Source organism: Electrophorus electricus, chromosome 25 (genome assembly GCF_013358815.1).
Source record: "Electrophorus electricus isolate fEleEle1 chromosome 25, fEleEle1.pri, whole genome shotgun sequence".
NCBI classification, from domain to species: Eukaryota; Metazoa; Chordata; class Actinopteri; order Gymnotiformes; family Gymnotidae; genus Electrophorus; species Electrophorus electricus.
The window spans coordinates 8,564,721-8,589,409 of record NC_049559.1 but is presented as its reverse complement, the minus strand read 5'-3'; the positions used below and the strand labels follow the sequence as shown (position 1 = coordinate 8,589,409).

Sequence of the window (24,689 nt, the reverse complement as noted above, 5' to 3'; positions counted from 1 at the left end):
TACATCCAACGCGACGTTCCATGGATTACAAAAAGAGTGCTTACTGCAAACATTATGTATGTGTCACGGTTCACTAAACATACATCTACCTAATGACATTGTATTGTGAAATGCGAGTGATCATATAACTGTCCTTACCCCTAATTAGACCCCCCCCCCAAACAAACAAACAAACAAACAAAAAGACATTAACATCTTTAAGACTGCAGCATCTACAGAAACATGTAATAACTGCAGATCAGTGTGATAACGTTTCCTGGAATGAACAGCTGACACGGCAGCGCGATCCCCCGCAATACAAATTGCAATCGGGTCAGTCCACTGCCAGTCCCTGCCGACTGCATTCAGCACTGGGGTCTGAAATGAAATCGGGCTGACATCACGGAGATGAGCTGCAACCCTCCGAGTCCTGGTACTGAACATCTCAGATGTAAACACTCACACCAGGCGCGGAGCTTTACGCCATCAATAGGGGCTTTGAGCAGCTGGTGAAGCCATTCCTTTGTTTCCTCTGGGCCTCAATGATACATTGTGGGACCTGTGGATGGAACTTGGTGCTCTCACTGCTGACTTAAATAAATGCTCGACTAGAGTCACGACAACCTGACCCAGGACCTGTCTCACCTTCATAGCTAGCTGAGGGCCTCTGAGCTGGCTTTAGGAGAGTACCAATGTTTTTGCATCCACAGAGGGAGGAAGGCATCTCTCCTTGACCAGAAGATCAGGTGAGGTAGGAAACGTCTGTTCCCCATTCCTGCTCTTACAGCCTACAGTTTAGGCGGCTGTTCTGATTTAATATAATGAGCGAAAGTGTGAGGATGTAGTGGTGTCTGAATTAGACTGATTATGGAGTAATATGTTCTCCTGCATTCTTAATGAATTGCCAAAGACCCATGCACTGCCTAATTACTGCCCATACTACTGTTCTCGCATGCATAATCACTGTGATATGCATAATAATTGGGACCAAATAAATATACTAATCTTGCATCACGCGCAGCTACAATCTGAAACACAGGCTACACACCTGTGCTTATTCATATTATTGATCCTCTCTTGCATTTCCAAACTGTTATTTACAGAGTCATTTTCATGAATTGAATGTGGGGTATCTGCAAGGGGTAGAATTTATAGGAACATACTACCTTAATATTTATTGCTTATTTGCAGTATGTGTCATGGCTAAGGTAACACAAACAACTACACTGATATCTGCACTTGGATTGAGAATCCACATTGTATAAACTAATGAGCCATTTACGATGATATGTTCTTGATAGAGAAGTTTGCTAGCTGTGCACACAACTGTACACTGAACCACGCCAGTGAAGCAGATCGTATTTTGAATAAAACGCATAGATGCACAGACTTTAATTTGTTCCAGTGACGGTACAAATTGAGAATAAATTGCTTGTACAAACTAAAGAGCATTTCGGCTCTCTTTCTGTCTAATCTTAAATTCACTTCTTGAATTTGAAACCAAAAGCAAACTCAATTTTTAATATTTTGGGAAATTCATCTTGGGGCACGGTGGGCATGTTTTCCCCCCCTCCCTGCAGGCCGGGGCCTAGCTCACCATGTCATCAGACTCTGTGTCTTAGTGGAGTAATGACAGCGGAAATGAAGCACTAAATTCTAAAGATCCTCATACTCTTTCTCTCTCTCTCTCTCTCTCTCTCTCTCTCTCTCTCTCTCTCTCTCACTCATCCCCCAAAACACACACACACACACACACACACACACACAAACACACACACACACACACACACACACACACACACACACACACACACATAAACACACACACACACACACACATAAACACACACACACACACACACACACACACACACACATAAACACACACAAAATCATCTGGATTTGAAAAATAGAAAAAGAGGCGCAATTTAAGCTCCATCCCTGAAGTTCTCTCTATAGTTTGACAGCTGAAAGGATCATTGCCCAACAAAACACTACATGATAATCTCCTATTTTATAGCAGCCATACCATTTAACCATGACCTTTTCTTTGTCATGATGTGTATCATCGAATTGTGCAAAATTGATGTCCATCACCTTTGATGGGAGCAGAATATATTACATCTCCATGCCCTCTAATGACTGGTCGGTCACTGGGTCAGAAGAAACTGGCCCTCATTAACATCTATCTCCCTGTGTGTAACCAATGCAAATAACTGAATGTGAAATCCATAATTCATGCATTTTGCATGTGGGGTCAATGATCAGTGACCATAAATGAAAAGTGAAATTGTTAAGGTTTTTTTTTTTTTTAATTATTCATTAGATTAGACTGACGATTTCACAATGGACTGAAACTATCATTTGTTCACTGAAGCTTTTGCCAAACATTTAACTTTTTTTACTAAAAAAAGAAGACCCAAATTGGATTCTACCACTTTACTAGTACCTTCTCAGGAAGACCTACTTGCAAATTGTAAAAAAAACAAAAAACAAAAAACAATGCATCTCAAAGAATATCTGAATTTTCATGTGGAGTTTCTTTCAACAAAATACAACACTGCTGTTAATGGAATTTTGAAGCTTTGGTTATATGATAGCAATTTACTGCGAGTGTTCTGTGTCCTCCTCCACTGTCTGGAGGGATAGATGCTACCTGGAGTCTAAGTGGACAGTGTGATGGATCTGCGGGGTCGTCCTACGCTTCATGAGTTGGAACATCCGGATTCGGTCGCAAGCCACTCCTTGACTGGCCTGGATCGCCGTGACCTTCAGGACGTCAACGACGTCATGGAGCTGGACGTGAGATGCTGCCCCGATTGCTGCGGCGGCACGCCCCCGGGTCGGTGCCTCCACTCCGCTCCCGGTCACCTCTGACACCACTACACATCGCTCTAATGTTTATTCTAGTTTTTACAATCTTAAGTTTTATTAATGATGTATAAATGTTTTGCCTGTTCTCAAAATGTTAACAAAGCCTGAAATTTAACCTGTGTTATACTGGATACAATACTGGATTGGATGACACTACAATATGTGTTCCTCATGTATGTCTCTAGACCTAAAAGGCAATTCAAAAGAAAGACTCACAAGGGAAGTCATGGCTCACTGGAAAAGCAGTGGTAATAAAGTTAGAATGGAAATATCTTTGGATATCTTCTATAGTTAACTTCTATAGAAGTATCGTGTACAGAAGCAGCTCGAAACACAGTGCTGTTAGAGTCTGTATTATCGCATACAGCAGAGTAGAGTGCCTCTAGGGAAATTTCCAAGCACCAATATTGTGGCCCACCAGCTGGACTCTTGAAATGCTACCCTGCTGGACCCTTCTGGACCTCAAATGCAGCCCCTCCAGCCCATTATTGTACCACATCAAAGGTTTACATAGTCAATTTGAGCACTTCTACTTCCTCTGAGCTGCTAGATTGCTAGCCTGCCATCGGTTGGCCTAAATCGTAGGTCTGACATCAATCCAGTGGATTAGCCCTGCACCAGGGTGTGTGTGTGTATGTGTCTGTATGTGTGTGTGTGTGTGTGTATGTGTCTGTATGTGTGTGTGTGTGTGTGTGTGTGTGTGTGTGTGTGTGTGTGTATGTGTCTGTATGTGTGTGTGTGTGTGTGTGTGTGTGTGTGTGTGTATGTGTCTGTATGTGTGTCTGTATGTGTGTGTGTGTGTGTGTGTGTGTGTGTGTGTTTTATGTGCCTGTGTAGTTATGGTGGTGTAAGTTTATGATCAGCTGCCCTTTTGTAATTCACTAAGACATACCTTACTTGAAACAAGACAACAGAAATGACCCAATGTTAAGACGCATGAACCTTACCCTTTTCAGAATCAAAAACCAACCCCTTTCCAGTGATATACACCTTTCTTCCATTCAAGTCTTTGGACTGCAATGTGTTCCTTGACAGTGTGCCGATCCAGGTGCAGGTGACAGAGGTGGAGCGTTTTACATCTACCAGGGTAGCCCTCCTCCATCATCTCACAGACAGCAGCAGGACTCTGAGTTTTGCACAGTAGAAATTAAATTCACATTAAGAAATGTCTTAAGAAAAAAAATATGCCTAGATTTGATCACAAAGAAGTTCTTGCACATTAATATGATTATTTTTAGTAAATCATTTGCTTTTTTCTCTGAGAGTTTAAAGGATGTACAGTATCCCTTATGCAGATGTTTTTTAAACTGCTTCCCTCAAAGGCATTAAATCCCAACCTGTATACCGTCGAGTTGAACCATGGGAACTTCACGTGGAAAATCAAACGACGCTTTAAGCATTTCCAAGCACTTCATCAGGAGCTTCTCAAGTTCAAGGCCCTCTTAAAGATCCCACTGCCACATCGAATGTAAGTGCTGCTAAATAATACATGCACACTCACACACACACACACACACACACACACACACACACTCACACACTCACACACACTCACACACACACACACATACACTCACACACACACATGCCCACACACGCCTACACACACACACACACACACACACACTCACACACTCACACACTCACACACACACACACACACACACACACACTCACACACACTCACACACACACACACACACACACTCACACACACACACACTCACACACACTCACACACACACACACTCACACACACACACACACACACACACACACTCACACACACACACACACACACTCACACACACACACACACACACACACACACGTGTCCCCATTGTTTTTTGCGTGGCTAGATGTCTTCATTTTTCATCTGGATGTTCTCAGTTAGTCCCAGATGTGTCCCCAGCCCCTCCAGAGGCTCGTGAGGAACCTGTTCTCAGCTCCTCTGCAGTGTCAGTACCGATGGCTCGCCAACTCCGGAGCTAAATGAGTCGGCCCCTGCCTTAGTGACACGCCAGCGCAGAGCTGGCTGCTAAACCCCGTGTTCCTTCCCTCTCTCAGTCATTCTGTCCAAAGGAGGTCGATCAGAAGTCACCAGAGGTTTCATGGAGGACACATTCCCAGTCTGCCCCACAGACCTGATGCTCTGGTCAAGGAAGAACAGCTAATCAGCAGAAAAGTTAGAACGTTCTCATTCTAATAAATATTTTAAGATAGCAGTGTCCCATGTACTGTAATAACCCCTGCATTAATGTTTTAACAGTATTTCTTTAATTAACATATGCCCTGTATGGTCACATTCCTGTCCAGTTTTTATATAATGACCGTTCACTGTTATCTCATTAGATGCAGCTTGAAGACTATCTCAAGAATATCTTAAAAAAGCCACTATACAAGAATCATCCTGCAACAGTAAGTTATAACTATAATGTCAGAAGATTTTATATTTGTTTGTATTGTTCAGTACTGTTCAGTAATAATGCATTGCCCATATATTGCAGACTGGAGCATAAGCCAAAATTCTACATCTTTCTGCCATAAGTGCTGTTAGTGAATGACAGTAATGATATCGTTTTCATCACAGTATTTTCAGTAAGATGTAAGCCTATATATTTGGAGGGAGAACATTCTATAACTCCACCTGCTGTGTCTTCCCCACTGATCTATAATGAAGAACATTCTTTATTATAGATCAGTGATCTTTCCTCATTAAAGAGGGCCCTTCTGTAGTGCATGCCTCCATGAGGTGACTCCTCACTTACCACAGTAGTCTGCGTCACACAGGTTTGCACTCTGACACTTTCGTAATTAGCGCCCACTCCAAAGGCTAATTAGAGTCTACCTGTATCCGAAAACAATCACCCACTGTCTCTACATCCTGCCCACATGTCTCTGTCTAATTATTCATCTCGAACAGTACTAAAGAGATTGTAAAAATTTAACCAGACACTGAAAACAGAATTCTGAAAGATATTTCATAACTGAAATGTTGATCATCTTTAGATTGTGGTATGTTGTTTATACAAGTGCGACTGCATGAAAGCTACTTTAAAGTCTTAAGGCCTTCAAAATGCTAATGAACACTATTTATGTTTAAATTTGATTACAGCTTGAGTTCTTAGAAGTGAGTCAGATATCGTTTGTCCAGGACCTCGGGCCAAAAGGAATGTAAGAAGACATGGAGAAACATATGACACAGTATTTAGCTTCAGAAAGGACGATGTTGTGTCTCTATTATTAATAATCACTTGCACTGAAATAGAACATTACCATCCATCCCAAATGATGTCTTTGTTTGTTTTGGTTGCATGACATACTGACTGATTTATGTCCATTTCCTTTGGCCAAAGTGAAGGTTTGATCCTAAAGAAATCTGGAGAAAACACGTTCCCAGTCTGTTACTGGTGCGGATCCAACAGTGTGTGCTATCGCTGGTCAAAAAGGTGACTTGTTCTCCATAATCTCGTTGAACTGTTTCTGTTCCTTCTTTTAAGTAAATGACATCTGCATTAAGTGTAACAAAATCGTTCATTCTCAAATCAGGCTATACTGCCCCTCACATGTTGTTCCAAACCACTCCCTTTCAAATAGAAAGAAAACTGATCTGTCTCTTTTTTGAAGAATAGCACAGTCTGACAGTCATCACCGTGTGATCTGTAGCCTCCAGTTCTCTCAGAGCCTCCGTAGCACGAAAACGGAGCTGGCCCTGAAACGAACAGGACAGAATAACACACGCTCATGTTGAACCATCTTCGTCGGCGGAGAATCGCTGTTTTTATTTCCGTTTTACAAGGCGGCTAGTGTTACTTGCATAATTCACACAGCCCGCGAAAGCAAACAGCGGTGCTTCGGCTCCGCATGAACCCCTCTCCTCGGGTTGCGGTGCTCGCTGGGAACTCGGCCCGCGTGGAAGCTTTAGCTGCGGCCTCGTGCTTATTTTTGCTGATTACGGCTGTTTTCCTACAGCGGCGGGGGCAGCTCTCTCTCATGTCCCGCCTCTCATCGGGTGCCTGCTTCGTGTTTCAGGTGGTTGGTGGTGAAAGACTCCTTTGTTCTCTACATGAGGCCCAAGGACGGCCAAGTAGGGACAGTGATTCTCTACGATAAGGGCTTCCACGTCAAAATCGGGACCCACGAGACCGGGGTCAGGCATGGAGTGACAGTCGAAAACCTTTGCAGGCAGGCTTACTGAACTGTTTATTCTTATAGCTGTCTTTATATTTCTTTAATAGTCTTTATATTCTTTATCCACCTCTTATTCACCTTATTCTTACTGTAGGGCACTTACCATTAAGTGCTCCACGTACAGGCAGGCCCGCTGGTGGGGTCACTCCATCGGCGAGTTTGCCCAAAGGCTCGGGCAAGACTTCCTTGGAGAAAATCGCCATGGGTCTTTTGCCCCAATCAGAGAAAATACGAAAGTACAATGGTAAGCAATGTTAATATCCCAACCGTCTATATTTAATACAGTACATTCTGTTATATTTCACAAAGCACTGTAACGACCCCACTGAAGGATCACGCAACCTACTTTTACGTCTTCTGAAAAATAAAAAATAAAAAAATCACCAACAGTCGCTGTTTTTTATTTCTTCCGAGTTACATTTAATTTCCTGTTCTCTCCTGTAGATGTGAACAGTGCTTCCTCAATCAATTACTGTATAAGAAACTTCTGCGAGGCACCCTGGTACTGCTTTCAAATGAACCGTCCTGTGCCTCTTTTGAAGGTTTGTCAACGCAGCTGGGTACTTTGATGCCATAGCTGATGCCCTGGAAGGTGCAAAGGAGGAAATCTTCATCACAGCCTGGTGGTAGGGATTAGACCCAGCATCAGTCATTCCTCTTGTGCCTGGGTTTTCACGACGCTGTGAGCACTTATTTCACACCCCGTGATGTAGTAGGCAATCGCTTTCTTTGCACGCCGGAGTTCGCATGCTTGTTTCACAGAATCAAATCACATTCCACCTGGGGATATTTGTTATGAACGTTTTCTGACAAGGCGCAAACGTCTCCCTTTCTGGACGAGCTGCAAAGGTTTGGAGGCTCAGACTCTGTCCTGCACTCAGAGTTTAGGTGCTCCGGACTCCAGCGAAAAGTTTGTGAAGATTTCAGTGTCTTGTTGATGTAACTGCATTTCTCATATTCTGGGGCAGATGTGAAAGTGGGCTACATTAGGGTGGTATTCAGGTTTCTAATGTTGTTTATAGGCTGAGTCCAGAGATCTTTCTGAAGAGACCAGTGGTGGATGGAAACACTTGGAGATTAGACCACGTCTTAAAAAGGAAAGCCGTGAGTACCTTAACCACATTCTGACCCCTAGCAGGGAACAAAGGACCCTTTTGGTAGACAGCATTGTTTTCTGCTGCTTCGTGAACAGCTGCACAAAGTTTAAATAACATGTCCGATTGTCACATCAGGAGCAAGGTGTAAAGATCTGCGTCTTGCTCTACAAAGAGGTGGAAGTTGTCCTGGGCCTCAACAGCGAGTACACCAAGAGGACTCTGACAGGCCTTCACCCCAACATCATGGTGAGTCGTACATTATGTCAGAAGCTCCCGGAGGTCCGAGTCCTCTCCACGGCTGACAGAGACAGGGAGAGAGGCTGTCACCCCATCTCCCCGCCGCCGCAGTCCGACGCCGGCGCCCCTGCGCGAACAAAGCCCCTGTCACAACACATCAAGCGTAGCGCCAGAGCGCCCCTGGTTCTTCCTGGCCTCCAGTCATAGGCACGGGCGCCTTACTTAGATCATGTCTGTGTTCCGGAAAAATCTCTCTGGCAGAAAGAGGGGTGAACACTCTGTTTTGAGCCCTGCAAGTCACATCCGCTGACGGTCGGGTCGTTCTTCACCGACCGTCTCGGTGAGAGCCTGAGGCGGCGGGTCTGTCTCCGTCTCTCACTCAACCCCGGGCCGAGGAGTGATTGGCACGCAGTCGTATTGCCTTATTGGAGTGCGGCTTGAAATTGGGCAGAAGAACGACGCTGGGAAGTGGCTGGGGACCCGCGCCCCGGGGAAACAGCAGCTGGGTGGAAGTATTCTGGGCCCTGCTGCTGCACTGGCACCTGCCAGGGGCGGCACTCCTCCAGGGGCTACGCGAAAGCTCGTGGAGACGCAGCTGTACCCAATTGTTTCTCACAATGGGTGCCGCCATTGTGAGCCATGCTATTTTTGGCATGGGGCTAGCGATATTATTGCCTGAAATTTCATGACTGGAAGTCGGAAATACTGAAATCTTTTTTTTTTTTTAGCTACATGGCATGATTAAGCTCAGGTTATTAACTTGCAGGTTATTGGGATAACGCAGTCTGTTTTTGAATTACTTAAATAAATGGCTGTGTGTCGGAGGGGAAAAAAAAAAAAGACCTCTCCACCCATGTGTCGAGCAACAGGTGATGCGGCACCCTGACCACGTCCCCTCTGCGGCGCTGCTCTGGGCTCACCATGAGAAATCGGTGGTGATTGATCAGTCTCTGGCCTTCCTGGGAGGCATTGACCTGGCCTACGGGAGATGGGACGACTCCCAGCACAGGCTGACCGACGTGGGCAGTGTGAGGAGAAGCCCTGTGCCCAGCCCTGCTCTGTCCCCCAGCCTCACCAGGGTAAGGTGCCTGTGGCTCCCTCATTAGCATCACTGTCATCCACACAGCATCGCAGTGGCCTCCCCACACGAGCTCTCTGCAAGCCACACGGCCTGCTGGAGCTCAGACATGCGATATAGAACTATATACAGAAACATGTGTTCAGTTAATGCTTTAATAAAAACTATAGTCAAAACTATATAGACTACACAAAACAATAGATCCATCTATCGCTACACTACATATTTATTACTCATTACTTCTGACAAACTCTCTAAGATCTGTATGAATAAAAATATATAGATGACAACCTTTCATTACTTATATGAAATACATATAAAAGTAATGTCAGTTTAGTTATAAGTTTGGTAATCGTGCTGTTTCTTATTAGTGGCTTCATCCAACTGTTGCTAGGATTTATGTCAAAAAGTTTTCATACTTGAAAATAGCTTCACTTTACATTAGTTTTATCTTTATGTGCAATTATCCTCAAACCGTTCTCCTGAAAAATTAGTCAGATTCCTTTCCAGTCGCTCTCTTCACTGAGAGACTCACTCACACAGTTCACATCCCTAAAGTCATCTGTAGTGGGTAAAGCCCATGCACAAAAAACGTAAGCGAGAAGGTGTATCATTTATCTATTAAATGCATTTCATGTAATTAATATTACGTGTCCAGAAACATGACGACTGCAAGTTACTTGGGAGTTTTATGTCCTAAGTTACATCAGGTCAATGAAGAAAAGCAGTTAACTCAAACCACACCGAGATATAAATAAACTTTGATGAGTTTCAGAAATAGAAGGTATCTGGGCTATCCAGGTGGGGTCCTCCAGTAAGCCACGAGCCAGTCGGAGAGGAGCAAACCCGCTGTAAATGTGACGTGCGCAGGGCAGCGGCCCGCGGTGGCCCTGCAATGTTTGCCAACACAAGGCTGACCTCATCAGTGCCACCTACCGCCAGCTGGGTGTTTCGGACATGTGTCAGAGCGCCCGATGGGGGAATGCAACACGCACCTGACAGATGCTGCCTCCCGCGTCTCCTTCTGATCGGCGCCGGTGCGCCAGCCCACGCCTGTGTGTGCGAGGGCTCTGTCTGTCAGCGTAGCCTGTCAATGAACAGCCTTTTACGGTTATACTCATTATCTTAGAACAACAGTTCTAATTCCTCTGTTCTATTTAATAAAGCAAACATACCGACCACATAAATGATTGTGACTCGTGCTCAGCCAAATAAAGAGCACGACTAAAATCTCACGGAAGGTGATGTACTTTTTCACATCTGCGGAGGTACCGGCTTTGTAAATTGGCACCATGTCGGCAAGCCAAGACCGTGCGCAGACTCTCCGCCTGACGTTAGCTCGGCTGCGGGGCCGGGCTATACAGACCTTTGCTTTTTTTGTCCTGGGTTGTTGTTTTTTTTAAACACCAGCAAACGTAAAATTGCAATTACAGAGCATCTGTGGCACTGTTGAAGGGCCTGCGGTTGCTAATCCCGAAGCTCTCACGCTGAGGAACATTGCCTGGCCTCGCCGTGCACATCCTTCCCCCTGGAGAGCTGCATTAAACATAAAGGCCCTGCATGGATGAGTGAGTCAACAAATTACTGGGCGCCACTAAATGGGGGAGAATAATTTCACTGCTAGGGTACCGCTCTCACACTGAAGCCTACCTACCTGTCATTGTGCCATTAAATATGGGGCCAGGCGTTTTAAATAAACATGATTTCAGCCTTTCGGATCGAGCCGTTTATTGCGTGTACTTAAGGGCTTCTCTCCCCATGCATGAGTGGCTGTATGTATCAACTCGAGCCTCCTCGACTGTAAAATCTTCGCTAATATACATGAAACTGTTACAGCTGTTGGTCTAACCTTTCCGAATGACTCCTAAGGAGCCCGGTGATATTTGCACTTAATAAAATTATGCTCGTTGGGAGGAGACTGCTGTGACATTTGCCATTTGTCAGGTCAGGCCTCTATGATCCAGCATGAGCCATTAAACCATGCACTTTTTTGCCGGCACCCAAAATCCTCCCAATGGAGACAAGGATAGGGACAACACGTGAACACATTACCCGCACTGATACTCTAATTCGGATGATAAAGCCTAACCAAAGATTCCGGACACATGGGCCATTACCAGACCCCGAGACCTTCCAGTCGACGGGCGGCTGAACACATCAGCTGTGTTTAACATGGCACCTTGCCAGGGTTATAGAGTAGTACTTGGGGAAGGGGCGCTTTGGCATAGATTTTGAGGGATTTTTTTTTTCTTCCAGAGCCTAGAGATCGGTTACAGCTCGAATGCTGTACATGTGCATTACATGTATGTCTTTTCTGAAGAGCAGATGGCAGATATTCCTTTGGAGATGCTGTGCTTGAAAAGAGAGCCAGTAAGAACAGAAAATACACATTAGATAAGACATTGGTGCGTAAGTTCAATACCACATAATGGAGACAATTAATGAAAAGGAAATAAAAACTGCTACTGCTATGCTGATTAGAATATAGTCCTCTGTATATTTGTTTATGTATGTGCACATCCATGTGCGTGTCCTGCAACAGTTTATTCCTGCGGCGACAGAGGAGGACGAGGAGCTGAAGTTCAGCGAGGTGGCGCAGGAGGAACCGCCTGGAGGAGAGAGGGAGATCACAGATGGGGCAGGAGAGCCCAGCCCAGTGGTGGAGCAGGGAGAGGCCCACTCCGAGTTAGCGTACCCCACCGGACCCCATCCTGTGGCATCGGAGGACAGCAGTGCGTGCAGCTCTGAAGATGCAGAGGCCAGTAGGTTTACCTACGATCACGTCAACTAGTGTAGCATATGGAGGGGCCTTTGGGCAACAGTGGACACATAAACCTGGGTAATACCGCTGTTTATGCGTGTGCGTGTGTGTGTGTGTGTGTGTGTGTGTGTGTGTGTGTGTGTGTGTGTGTGTGTGTGTGTGTGTCTGTTTGTCTGTCTGGAAGAGCACTGTAGCAGTAGGAACAGTCTGAGCTCCAGAACACTGCCAACTCGAGAGTGGTACAATAAGGGTCTGTCACTGCGCTCCACTGACGCCTACTCACTGGGCTTGCACCATTCCCTGACCCTTCCTCATGGTCAGCACACACGCACACACAAAAAAACCCATTACAATAACACTGTAATGTACATCTCCTTTGTGCATTAGTCAGAGCAGTGGTAACAATGTCATGCTTTTTCAAGTCAACATGCTGACACAAAGAATGTTTTAAATCATTCTAATTTATCATGGTTTATTCTTAAATTTGAGGATGGATCCTGCACTTCAAGTTCATTTTCTCAGCTTCTGGGCTTCTTCCATCACGTTTCAGACACCGGCTCCCTCAGGACTCAGATAAGCAGTGTGGAGCTGTGTGGTGAGACCCGCTTCTGGCATGGCAAAGATTACTGCAACTTCATCCTCAAAGACTGGGTCAAGCTCAACAAGCCGTTTGATGGTACGGGTGATCTTGCATACACACAAACCCAGCCCTAAATTCTGTTCTTTGGGTCCGAGACGGTCCTCAGGTGAGAGGATTTTTGTTCTCTGAAGCACAGAACAGGCTGGCCCATACCAGACGGACACAAGTCGTATTGTTTGGTTTCTTATAACCCAACAGCTTGAAAGAAACCCGCAAACCAAACAAAAAGCGACAGCTCCAGTGCACATTCGGAATGTAGCTTTGATAACTTCAGTCAGATTCATCAAATGAGTCAATCTCCGGCAAACAGAGAAAACAAGGAAAGAAAGAAAATAGAAGCTGTTTGTACTACCTGAGCTGCTACAAACTATCCTATTCTACAGCCGGTAGGGGTTATTGTCAGTTCACAGCACTGCTACTCCCGCCTCTCTCGATCTACATCTCAGTACAAGAACTCTATTTTTGCATCTGCCTTTGTGCATTCCAAGGTCTAGTGCCCAAACATTGATGTCTGACCCAGCAGGAAGGTGGCAAGTTCGCCAGATATATAAATATATTTCAATATTCTGTCATTTCAAGATGGCGGCACGTCCTGCTTAACACCAGCGACAGAGATGAAGGCTTCCTTTTGATCCCTTCGGAGAGCCCAGACACCACATTTGTTATGCGGATCAGTGTCACACAGTCGAGCAAATCCTGTTTTTGACATAATTTGGCGTGCTCCGTCTCACGAACTTCCTTTTAAGGAGAGGGCATCTCGGCGTCTCCTATTGATGTTGAGAACTATTGTTTGCTGTGTGCTTTTATCTTGTCAAGACTTCATTGATAGGTATAAGACTCCCAGAATGCCCTGGCATGACGTTGGCGTCGTGGTTCAGGGGACAGCCGCAAGAGACGTCGCCAGACATTTTATCCAGAGGTGGAACTTCACAAAGGTAGGGAGAACATGAGCTAAATCAAAAGCGCTTCTTTTCATTCGTTCAAAATGACGACTCAAAATAATATGGAAACAATGAATGATTTTTGCTCGAAATACGCAACAAAACAGAAATCCATTCTCTAATAGCAGGACATGTGTTGCGCGACGTTCCGTGTGGTTCTGTTTTAATGATTTAAAATACCACTCCGTCTGTGGGCATCTCTCCGCATTAGTGCCACACACTAAAAATACTGTGGAATTAAAGATCAGAACAGAAGCGTGGAGCAGAGGTTCTCCCTCCCTCCCCAACCTCTTGTAGTCTTTCTAAAGTGATCTGTATTAGCTTGAGCTTAGCACCCCCTGCAGTTGCGTATTGTGTCTTGTTCTGAATGCCGTCAGTATTCTATGGCGCGCCCGCACTCCCGGCTCCCTTTTAAAGCAATTAGAGGCCTTTTTACTTTGATTGTTCTGTAATTGAATTGGTTCGAGGCCTGTATGATTTCCTTTGCAATACGCCAGTCATATTTCGGGCTTGGCTTCGGATCAGACACTCTCCCGGTGAATAATTAAAGCGGTGGGAGCCAGGTGTGCGCACAGCGCACAAGAGCAAACAAAAGGCGTTTGAATGCTTCTGATGAGGTGTTGCGGAGAAGGGAGAACGCACTGCTGAAAGACAGTGCACCCTCATTTGTTGCCTTTGGTGCCGGCTGACTGGTGCTGATTAGAGAACACCACTTGGCTATTTTCTGAATTCATCATGCCACAAAGGAAGAATGTCAGAGTGAGAACAATCCAGTCAGTAACAAGAGTATGAGACAGTGTGAGATATGAGATATTGGGGGACATTTAGGAGTGTTTCGTTATTTTTGGTGCCTTGACCTAGTTTTTGTTCGTGTTTGACTGTTGAAAGTGCCAATGAATTTTGAAAACAAAACGCAATAAAAATAAATGTCCATCGTGCAGAAAGTTGCCTAGCTGTGCAGAGTCCTACGTTCAGTCTTCTATAAGCACCTCTTCTGCACAGCTTGTCAACGGGAAATGTCCAACACAATAACAACTGTGTAGGGCTGTGGTTTGCTAAGTTTCTAATGTAAACTGTACTCAAATAGTTGCTTTAAATCCAGACTTCCCTACAATGCTATTTCATTACATATTTTAAATGATCATTTTTAATCTTGCAAAATATTAACAAGTTTTAATTGGAACAGCAATCAAGTTGCCAAAATTACCAAACAAAGTTGGGAATATACCTAACATTGACATATCAGACAACGTTAGGAATATACCTAACATGATGTTGTCAGACAAAACTGAAAGAGTTTGAGCGAGTGTTTCTCTTTCTGACAGCATGAGCATGTCCTTATGAAATAATGAAGCAGCCTTACACATACAAGCTACTACTGGAGCCATGACGATTTATACGCTGTGACTATCCATCAAGGTCAGCACGGTCTGGCCGCTCGGATGGCTGCCAATGTCCCGCGAGTCCAGTTAAGATGAGTCCTCCCTTCAGGACTCAGTAGGTTTTAATCAACACATTATGCCAGTTGTTAATTGGCCGAGCTGCCTGCTGCTAAAATAAATTCAGTACTTTTATTGTATTAGTAACCATCTGCTTAAAAACTCTGAGCCCAGATTATAGTTTGGCCTGCGGTTGATGTTGACACAGAGTACAGCTTGCTAATTTGCACGGCGAGCGCTTCCTCTGAGAGAGGCGAAATGTGGCGTGTGAAATGTAGAGCATTTCCTAGGCCCAGTCTCACCCCAGCTAATTAAACTGTACAAATAACTATCAGCTTTTTAGTATAAGGTCACGATCTAGCACGGCTTGGAAAGGGTCTTTTGAAGATGCCTGATGAAGCCAAGTCATATGACCATTACATTACAGAGGTACACGTTAAAATACACTCCCACTCCTAGGAGTGCAACTAAGTGGTTATGAGGAGGTCCAAAACCTGCTGTATTCTCGTGTGAAGACCATACAGGCGGTAGAACCTATGAGAACATACAGCATCAAGGAGACAAAGCTGACTCCTGAGTCTGGCCCACCTGAGTGTAGTCTGGGGAAGATAATGGCGATTAAAAATGCGTGCCAATAATGTCGTTAGCCTCACAGCCTCGCATTTATTGCAATCAGGCGCACTGTCGACAAAACGGGGTCGCGGGGACTTTCGCCAAGCCTGACGCGAACTCCGGGCCTCACGTGAGGCTGGGGCGGAGGGGGGGGGGGCTGCTAGCCCACCCTGCGTGCCAGCGCGGACGCGGCGGAGTAATTAGCGCTCTTTAAGGGTGTGATTGGGGCCTGGGCGGTGCGGTGCGGTGTCTGGTTTTAATCAGCTCTCCTTTATTCGCTAGTTGGTGAAAAAGCGGTCGGGGGCAACATGTTATCCCTGCCTCGTGCCCAGGTCGCCATCGGCGCCCAGCCTGCCGTCGGAGCCGCGGGGGGCACTCACACAGGCCGGCGTTCAGGTGAGGTCCAGCTCTGATCAAGCTCACGGAGGAAGCCTTCTTTCTCAAGTCCGAGATAAAAGCAAGCGGCTCCGACTTTCTTGCGGCCTGCCGCCCGCAAGCTGATTTTGGATTCGGTTCTTTAGGAGACGGACCTGAAAGAACAAAGGATTTGACTGCGGATGATGTATTGTGTGGGAGACCTGTCGGTTATAAGTGGTGCGTGTGCGTTGGTTTGTTTCAAACCGGCAGGTGTTGAGGTCTGTGTGTCAGTGGTCCATAGGCACGAAGGTGCATGAGGAGTCCATTCATCTGGCCTACGTCTCAGCCATCCGGAACAGCAAACACTTCATCTACATAGAGGTAGAAGGCAAACCGTTTTGGTCCCAGAAGCCCAAATGAAAATGTTATCAAGCAAATATGCGGCCTGCTTCCGCAGGGGGGGGGGGGGGGGGGGGGGGGGGGGGGAATCTCCTTGGAACTGAGCAAAACTCTCTCTGTCTTAGAACCAGTTTTTCATCAGCTGTGCTGGGAAGACCATCCGCAACAACATCGGGGACGCTCTGACCGAGAGGATCCTTCGAGCATACAGGTGCGGGCCTGCCTCTCATAGCCCCATGCCCCCATCCTCCTGACCAACATACGCCGCTCAGCGGGCAGGCGCTCACGACTCCATCCTACAGGGAGAGGACGAGGTTCCGCGTGTACGTGGTGATGCCCCTGCTGCCTGGCTTTGAGGGCGACATCTCCTCTGGAGGGGGCCAAGCCATCAAGGCAATCATGTTCTTTAATTACAGGTAATCAGCTGCACATGCTTCATGTATAATCGCCAAATTGCCTCAATTAAGTAGCTAAACGTGGGCCGGACGGTGCCTTACCGGGAAATTACACACGGAGATGCAGAACCAACGGGTCAGTCCTGCCGCAGTCTTCGAGAACCCCGTTAGAGAGGGGTGGCACTCACTGGCTTTGGGTGAGCTGAGTGAATTAGCCAGGAGGAGAATTGGGTGATATAATTTAGGTGGGAGGGAGAGGCCCCACGTGAGGAAGGTAACCTCACTGTCCATGTGCCTCCAGGACGATGTGCAGAGGGGAGCACTCCATCATCGAGAGACTCAAACGTGTGAGTAAGTAGAGTTCTTTAGCTACCCTATGCCTCTCACTTAAACACATTACTGTGCTGACTTCCACAGCTTTAGTAAATTATTGTGTGACTATATATCAATAAGAGTAATGATGATCATAATTGGGTCATTTATTTTTTTTATCTGTAATCATTTTCATGCTTGTCTTCATTTATTGTGCTCTGTACATTTCACCTGCTGCTGTAGGTGTTGTGATCTGACAGAAAGAACACTGTAAATTCACTTTCGGTTTAACTGTTTAAGCAGCCGCCTAACTGGAAATTTAGTATGAAGGGCAAAAGGAGTGAAAGTGTGTGTGTGTGTGTGTGTGTGTGTGTGTGTGTGTGTGTGTAGTGGGTGACTGCTGGATCAACTATATTTCGTTCAGTGGTCTCCGCACCCATGCTGATCTGGATGGGCGCCTGGTCACCGAGCTCATCTATGTGCACAGCAAGCTCATGATAGTGGATGACTGCATTGTCATCATTGGTGAGTCTCACAAACACACACACACACACATACACGTCAACTGCCATCCAGCAGTGGGTGAGTTAATTGTATTGTCGCCGGACTACAAAATAGCTTCGGATTGTGATTGGTTCCAGTGCACTGCCAGGCTAATACATAAACTTGTCACTGAGCTATATTTAGTCTTTTAAGTTGAGTGCATTGTTAATACAGAGGAAGGCCACTAGATGGCAGTGCAGTCAAATACATGCCCCTCATTCTGAACACGCTGCTTGATCACTGGAACGTTAGAAATGTTAAGAGAGGCCGAGACCCCTCTCAGATCAGTCACTGTTTAATGCATCATTACAAATCCTATTCATCCTGGAGAATGAGGTTTGCATGCCGGCGGCGCGTTGGTGCTGAGTCAGGGTGCTGTCTGTCTGTGGGTTGCTGCGCAGGTTCGGCGAACGTCAATGACAGGAGCATGCTGGGTAAACGGGACAGCGAGCTGGCGGTGGTGGTGGAGGACACGGAGCGCCGGGCTTCCCGCATGGACGGACAGGCCTACCAGGCCGGCCGTTTCGCCCTGTCTCTGCGCGTCGAGTGCTTCAGGTGGAGTGTTTGTGGAAGTCGTAGACCGTGACGATGCCTGCCTCGCGCTTATCGGCTGCACCCGTTATGTGCCGCCGCGCTTTCGTTCGGCGTGTTTTTATGAACCGTGCGGGTCGGGTCGGGTCGGGGTTTGACGCCGCCGACGCGTCTGAAGAAATCCCCGGGCCTCGCGTAGCTCTGACCCTGAGTGTGTACGACAGGCTCGTGCTGGGACTACCGGGGGACTGCAGCGCGGGCATCCGCGATCCCGTCAGTGACCGGTTCTACAAGGAGGTGTGGACGGCGACGGCAGCGAGGAACGCCAGTGTTTACGACAAGGTAAGCACGGTGTCGCACGGAGAAGCGGGACACGGCGATCTGAAGGTCGGGACCGAGCTTTCCGTCGTCGGGGTTTGTTTTATCTGAGCGTCCCGTATTCGCCAGCGTCTTCCTGCCAACGCAGGTGTTCCGCTGCCTGCCCACGGACGCCGTGCGGAGCTACAAGACCCTGCGCGACTACACGTCCCGCTCCTGCATGGCCACCGACGACCCCATCCAAGCCTGCGCCGAGCTCAGGAAGGTGTGCGGCTTCCTGGTCCAGTTCCCTTTCCACTTCCTGTGTGAGGAAAACCTCTTCCCGTCGCTGAACTCCAAAGAGGGCATCATGCCCGTGGAGCTGTGGACGTAGCCCCGCCGGAAACGGAGTCGCTTACCCGTCTGTGGCCCTCAGAAAGGAGCGATTACATAATGTACAAAGGGCTCTTTTATATGTGCTCGCCTAACACGAGTTTAACTGTCAATGGAAGTTAAATAGGGGGGAGAAATCTGTTTATTCATTCGTCGTAAAGACAAAAGATTAACATGTGGGGAATAGAAATGTAAACTACCTCTAAGAGAGCGTGCCTGAGCACTTAAGTACTTCACACCTGTCAGTCGTTTTTTCCCTCAACCTTCTTTTCTGATTAATGAATCCTGTACGAGAAATCCCGCAAATAATCAACATCCAGAGAAGATTAATTTCAAGAAATAAATGCACCAAAGTTACTGAAAAAAACTAACATAGTGACCATGAATAAATATGTTTATAATAAACTTTTGTCTCTGATACATTTTCATTTAGAATTTCAGGAGTTTACTGCTGCAACGCAAAGAAAAAAACATCAGTACAGGTCATATTATTTACAGGTTTATTATCGATCATATTATCTATCATTAAAAATCACAGAATACATATAAATGTAATAAATCTATTTTATTAAAAAATTATCAGGATATTTTTATTTTCTAAAGTAAATAACTTATTTAACTTTATTATAATACTTTAGCGTTACACACAGTCACTTGAACAGACTATAACAGAAGTACATTCATGTCTTGTCTGCAAATCTTTGCAGTGTTAGGACCATTTGCAAACTGTATTACACCATAACAATCATGGACATGAGGAACATACATATTTAGATTCCTCCATAAGCAACTCAGAAGATTACATAAGAAGTGAAGATGCCAGTACAAAGACACAGAAGCTGCAAATGGCTTTCATATAGAATTACCTTAGACATACGTGAACGTGTGCTAAAGTTCTGCACCTGTGTCAGTTCAGGATTCTCTTACAATACACTCCACTTCCTGAGGGCACACATCATTAATACCAAACCTTGGGAGAGCTCATCTGCCATTGGCAGATGGGGCACAGCCAATCAACAGCAGCGCCTACTAACTCAGATCCTTAAAGGTGGCGAGTGCATATCATGTACTGATATCGCAGGCATTAAATGTAGATGGGAACCATTTCATAATGCTTAAAGGTCAATGAGCCTTTTATAGGCTGCTGTTACAACACAGATGGCAGTCTGGAAGGGGCATGAGGGAAGTACTGAGAGTTAATCTGGAATTTCAGGAAGGACTAAAACTTTACTTTGTGCCCCTTCTGACACAGGTGCATTTGCATACTCGCTCAATACATCATTCACGTATGTTCAGATGCATAAACAGTTTCCAAAGTGTAGGTACTTCAGTTGGACAGGACGCTGCCCGCGCGAGACAGAAGGGACAGGACACGCTTAATGGTTGCAGCCACGGACCCTCAAATGTCAATGAGGTCATCTCCACTCTCGTCACTCTCCACCGTCAGCTGCCGGGTCCACCACTTTTTGACCTCTGACCCGGAGGAGGCCTCGTCGTTCACAGGGTTCATCTTGCACACAACGGACTTCATGCTGGAGCGTCCTGGAGGGGACGGCGGGGACATGAACCGGCATGACTCACAGCGGGCGAGAGCGCGAGATTAGACAAACAGCTGCCGGTGGCGTTTTATCCCACACGCCAGCTGTAACGTAGGAGGCTCAGTAAACAGTGCAGGTGGCGATGGATCTTACCCATCATGCTGCAGCGTGTGTGTGTGTGTGTGTGTGTGTGATGTGTGCTGCGTGGCACCGACCTGTGGGCAGCCTCCACTGGCCCAGCTTCCGCTGGGGCCGCTCGGCCGAGTCCTGCCGGTAGCCGCTGTGGTCTGACAGGGTGGGGCTCAGCAGGGTGTGCAGGCCGCTGTTCTGCTGGGCGGAGAACAGGCGTCAGAGCACCGGCGTGGCGGGCGGCATGAGCGCGCACGGGTAGGCGTACGTACGGTACCTCGGGCTGCGCGGGGTTTTCCTGGTTGCTGCCGGCGGCGTCGTCGCTGGGCACGGTGGTCTCGATGCTGGGCGGGCTGAGCAGGCGCCGCAGGTCCTGCTGCTGGCTCTCGCGCAGGCTGAGGATAATACTGCAGGACTGCTGCTGCTTCTGAGAGAGAGAGAGAGAGAGACAAACAGAGAATGAATGTGGGCTTCTTTTCACAGATATAGTAGAGGTGCCTTGCTTTTACAACGACTAGCAATGGGCTAGCCTTTAAGTCAAGGCAAACACTGGTTTTGAAATGACTTTTCTCTTTAAATCAAGGCTGTAGTGGAGCAGGGGAGGGCTGCAGTGTGTGTGTGTGTGTGTGTGTGTGTGTGTGTGTGAGTGTGTGTGTGTGTGTGTGTGTGTGTGTGTGTGTGTGTGTGTGTATGTGTGTGTGTGTATATATGTGTGTGTGTGTGTGTGTGTGTGTGTATATATATGTGTGTGTGTGTGTGTGGTGTGTGTGTATATATATGTGTGTGTGTGTGTGTGTGGTGTGTGTGTGTGTGTGTGTGAGTGTGTGTGTGTGTGTGTGTGTATATATGTGTGTGTGTGTGCGTGTATGTGTGTGAGTGTGTGTGTGTGTGTATATATGTGTGTGTGTGTGTGTGTGTGTGAGTGTGTGTGTGTGTGTGTGTGTGAGTGTGTGTGTGTGTGAGTGTGTGTGTCACTCACGGCTCGAATGCGCTTCAGGCACTTTTTCAGCCACATGCGGATGGTCTGCTTGGCTACCTCCTCCTCAATGGTGTACTCCAGCTGCTCGCGCGCCAGCAGCTCCTCCAGCTGCAAACTTTTCCGGATGTCCACCGAGCGGTAGGACAGCATGCTGACACACACACACACACACACACACACACACAGAGACAGAGACAGACAAGAGAGAGACACAAACACACAGAGGCAAAACCTTATTGAAGGGTTCTCAGCCATAAAGTGTGGATGGGCACTCCATTATTCAGCAGATGAGCTCAATCCAATCCCATCCCGTGAGGTGTGTGGCGTGTGCCCACTTCAGCACGTCATGGAAGGTGACGTCCCCTCCGCTGTGCAGCCGCTCCATCTCGTAGCACATGTGTTTGAAGAGCAGCTTGTCCTTGTCCAGGTCCACCTCCAGCCGGCCACGCAGAAGCCGCAGCAGGAACTTCACCCGGGAGGTGGGGATCACGCCCTGCCAAACAGCACGCCGTTCAGCTTCACCCCATCTTCGCCTCGCCCCCTTTCCTTTCACCCCACCTTCACTTCACCTTTCCCTTCAGGCTACACCTCTTCCCAACACAGCGAAGCGACACACATCCAAGAGAAACCCCGAATGCCCGTGCTGAATTGCTGAACTGTATTTAACGCACAATGCTTTGAAAACTGAACCTGAAAGAGGCTGTTCTAGCCCGCTGAAGAAGCCCATAGTGTTACAAGCAATGACATCACTCCCTCCCTTTGGGGACACACACCATAATGATCGTCTCAAGACTTTGATGTTCCTTTCTGAAAGTCGAGGTCACTGCCGAACAGCTGGCTCATTCATTACCACCAAAGAAAGACTGGGACACCTCATTTAGCCGGAATAAACCTCCAGCCAAGACTGCTCGTACATCTGCTCTTCGGGGTGACAGTGTGTCGACACCTCTCTCTCCCGCTCTCAATAAGACTGCTAATGAAGACACCCTCCCCTCCCCGCGCTATCTGCGGCAGACAGTAATAACTCCCATTACTTAGGGGGTGAGAACGTCGATGCCTATATGTCGGGTCAATTCACAGACACGGGCTCGTCCGGGGGGGGCGCGAACCCCCGCACGGGGCGGTGGTACACGGCAGCTGCCTCCCTACCTCCCGCTTGTCATCCACCATGTTCCAAATGATCTGGAAGTGTCGCAGGTCATTGTAGCTCAGCAACTGGTCCTCCTCCGTGGAATAGAACAGGGAGAAGTTCTCCACGATGATCGCTGGGAGGAGAAGCGGAGCAAAAGGGCCGTGATTACGCGAAACGTTCCCTCGACCCTCACGGACCTGTTTTGAAACGTCGTTTAAATTACATATTTTTTTTCTTTAATGCAAAAGCATAGACGTAACTCCTGAACCCTACAGTACAGACACGCACAGAGACGGGCCAGGCTGCGGTCCCGAATAGGTAATATCCTGAAATGAGATGATCAGTCTATCTCCGAGAGGAGGAAACTTAATCACCGCGAGGACCGAAGGTGCTAATAATGCACGCGGCGTTCAGAGGGGTTGTGGGGGCGCACTTCATTAGCCGGTCCAGCCAGTTGGCACAGAGGAGGAAATGAGAGAGGAAATTGAGCGGCGCGCACCCACCCACGAGCAGGTTGAGCATGATGTAGGCGATGATGACGTAGAAGGAGCAGAAGTAGACCAGCGCGCCGGCGTAGTTACCGCAATCCGTCTCCCAGTAGCGGTGCTTGTCTGGCGTGCAGAAGGGAGGTTGCACCTGGTGAGCAGGACCGGGAAACACACACACGCGCACGCTCAGTGCACGGGGCCCAGCAACGGCTGCGCTCTGCTGAGCTGCTCGTCACCACAGAACGGGACGCAGGCAGATGGCTCTCATTAATCTTTATGGGAACCTGAAAAGCTACCCATGCCCAACTCCGCTGCCGAAACACGGAGAGACGTGGCCCGGGAGGCAGCGCGCTAACGGGAGTCGTCTGTGGGCTTACCATGCAGTCATGCATAATCTTATTCCAGTCTTCACCTGTGACGATACGGAACAGTACGGTGATGGCCTTCCCGGCAGTGGAGAAGTTTGCGTGCCTGACAGGCAGAGAGAAAGGAAGCAAGCAGAAGAGAGATGAAGGAGAGGGGGTGAAGAAAAAAGAAAAAGTCAGCGGGCACCAGCGAGGCAAAAAAGACATCTGAGAATTCCGCCACCCGCGTCGCCGCGGGAGCCGGCTAGCACGGGAGGGCCTGGCGTACCTGTTGATGTTCTCGCCGTATTTTACGGTGCCGAAGAGCACAACGCCCGCGAAGGCGTAGCAGAGGAGCAGCAGGAACATGCCCACGATGATGAAGAAGCTCTTGTACATGCTCACCACCACGGTCAGCAGAAGCATCTTCAGTGTGACCTGTGCACACGGGCCGCGGGTTACGCGGGGCAGCGGGGGCGTCAGCTGGCCGAGCTGGGCGTCTCTTCTCGCACAGGTCTGAGCGGAGATCCGACGGGGAGCGGGCCGAGCGGCGACGCGTACCTGCCCACGCCGTCGGATCCGCCCAGAGCCCGGAGCTAAGAAAAACCTTTCTACTCATTCAGTTACTTCCATCTACGCAGACGGCACTGTGTAGGCACGACACAAGAAGAAAGCAAGAAAAAAAGAAGGCGATCTTCTTCATTTAATGCACAAGATGTTATTTTCCAGAGACCGCCCTCACGCCAGTCACACCAGTGACACCAGTGACACCACGACTGCGAGACGGTCACGGCACAGTGCAGCTGCAGAAAAAAAAGAATGCCTGACTGCTTCTATTTTAGCCTTTTCTTCCCGTGTCTGAGGTGGACCTGCACGCACTGGCTGCAGTTATACAGGACACAGCATGTACCTCGCCTGGCCCTCGGAACGCCGGCTGTCGCAGGCCATCGCTGTTCTGAGCCCTATGCGGTAATAAAGCAGACACGTACCATAACTGTGCCAT

The 24,689-nt window shown here is 47.6% G+C and overlaps 2 protein-coding genes across 6 annotated transcripts in view; one reads left to right on the top strand and one right to left on the bottom strand.

Moving 5' to 3' along the window:
• Positions 1 to 429: 429 nt before the first annotated feature.
• si:ch211-168k14.2 (phospholipase D1) lies at positions 430 to 19,481 on the top strand. Of its 4 annotated transcripts, none has more exons than XM_027001419.2 (27): positions 431 to 725; positions 2,629 to 2,821; positions 3,810 to 3,940; positions 4,176 to 4,321; positions 4,921 to 5,038; positions 5,206 to 5,271; positions 5,969 to 6,027; positions 6,210 to 6,302; positions 6,886 to 7,038; positions 7,139 to 7,288; positions 7,587 to 7,670; positions 8,067 to 8,148; positions 8,277 to 8,387; positions 9,248 to 9,457; positions 11,999 to 12,218; positions 12,402 to 12,533; positions 12,768 to 12,893; positions 13,674 to 13,792; positions 16,132 to 16,245; positions 16,477 to 16,587; positions 16,731 to 16,816; positions 16,908 to 17,021; positions 17,302 to 17,351; positions 17,703 to 17,837; positions 18,257 to 18,410; positions 18,611 to 18,728; positions 18,853 to 19,481. In XM_027001419.2, the coding sequence occupies exons 2-27, from the start codon at positions 2,659 to 2,661 to the stop codon at positions 19,075 to 19,077; spliced, it is 3,270 nt and encodes a 1,089-aa protein (XP_026857220.2). In that variant the 5' UTR covers positions 431 to 725; positions 2,629 to 2,658; the 3' UTR covers positions 19,078 to 19,481. The 4 variants fall into 4 exon arrangements, with proteins under 4 accessions (XP_026857222.2, XP_026857220.2, XP_026857219.2 ...); XM_027001418.2 differs by having other exon boundaries at positions 431 to 730; XM_027001420.2 differs by having other exon boundaries at positions 431 to 730; positions 2,623 to 2,821.
• An 81-nt stretch (positions 19,482 to 19,562) lies between these two features.
• nalcn (sodium leak channel, non-selective) overlaps positions 19,563 to 24,689 on the bottom strand; it is a 72,677-nt gene continuing 67,550 nt past the window's right edge. Inside the window, exons 38-46 of one of the 2 annotated variants that reach the window (XM_035522684.1) lie at positions 23,976 to 24,124; positions 23,720 to 23,813; positions 23,358 to 23,490; positions 22,872 to 22,987; positions 22,058 to 22,215; positions 21,723 to 21,873; positions 21,021 to 21,170; positions 20,830 to 20,944; positions 19,563 to 20,618 (exon numbers count right to left, since the gene is read on the bottom strand). In XM_035522684.1, coding sequence (XP_035378577.1) covers positions 20,476 to 20,618; positions 20,830 to 20,944; positions 21,021 to 21,170; positions 21,723 to 21,873; positions 22,058 to 22,215; positions 22,872 to 22,987; positions 23,358 to 23,490; positions 23,720 to 23,813; positions 23,976 to 24,124 — 1,209 coding nt within the window. In that variant the 3' untranslated portion in view covers positions 19,563 to 20,475. The remainder of the gene's footprint in view (positions 20,619 to 20,829; positions 20,945 to 21,020; positions 21,171 to 21,722; positions 21,874 to 22,057; positions 22,216 to 22,871; positions 22,988 to 23,357; positions 23,491 to 23,719; positions 23,814 to 23,975; positions 24,125 to 24,689) is intronic. The other variant, XM_027001422.2, reaches the window with a different exon arrangement.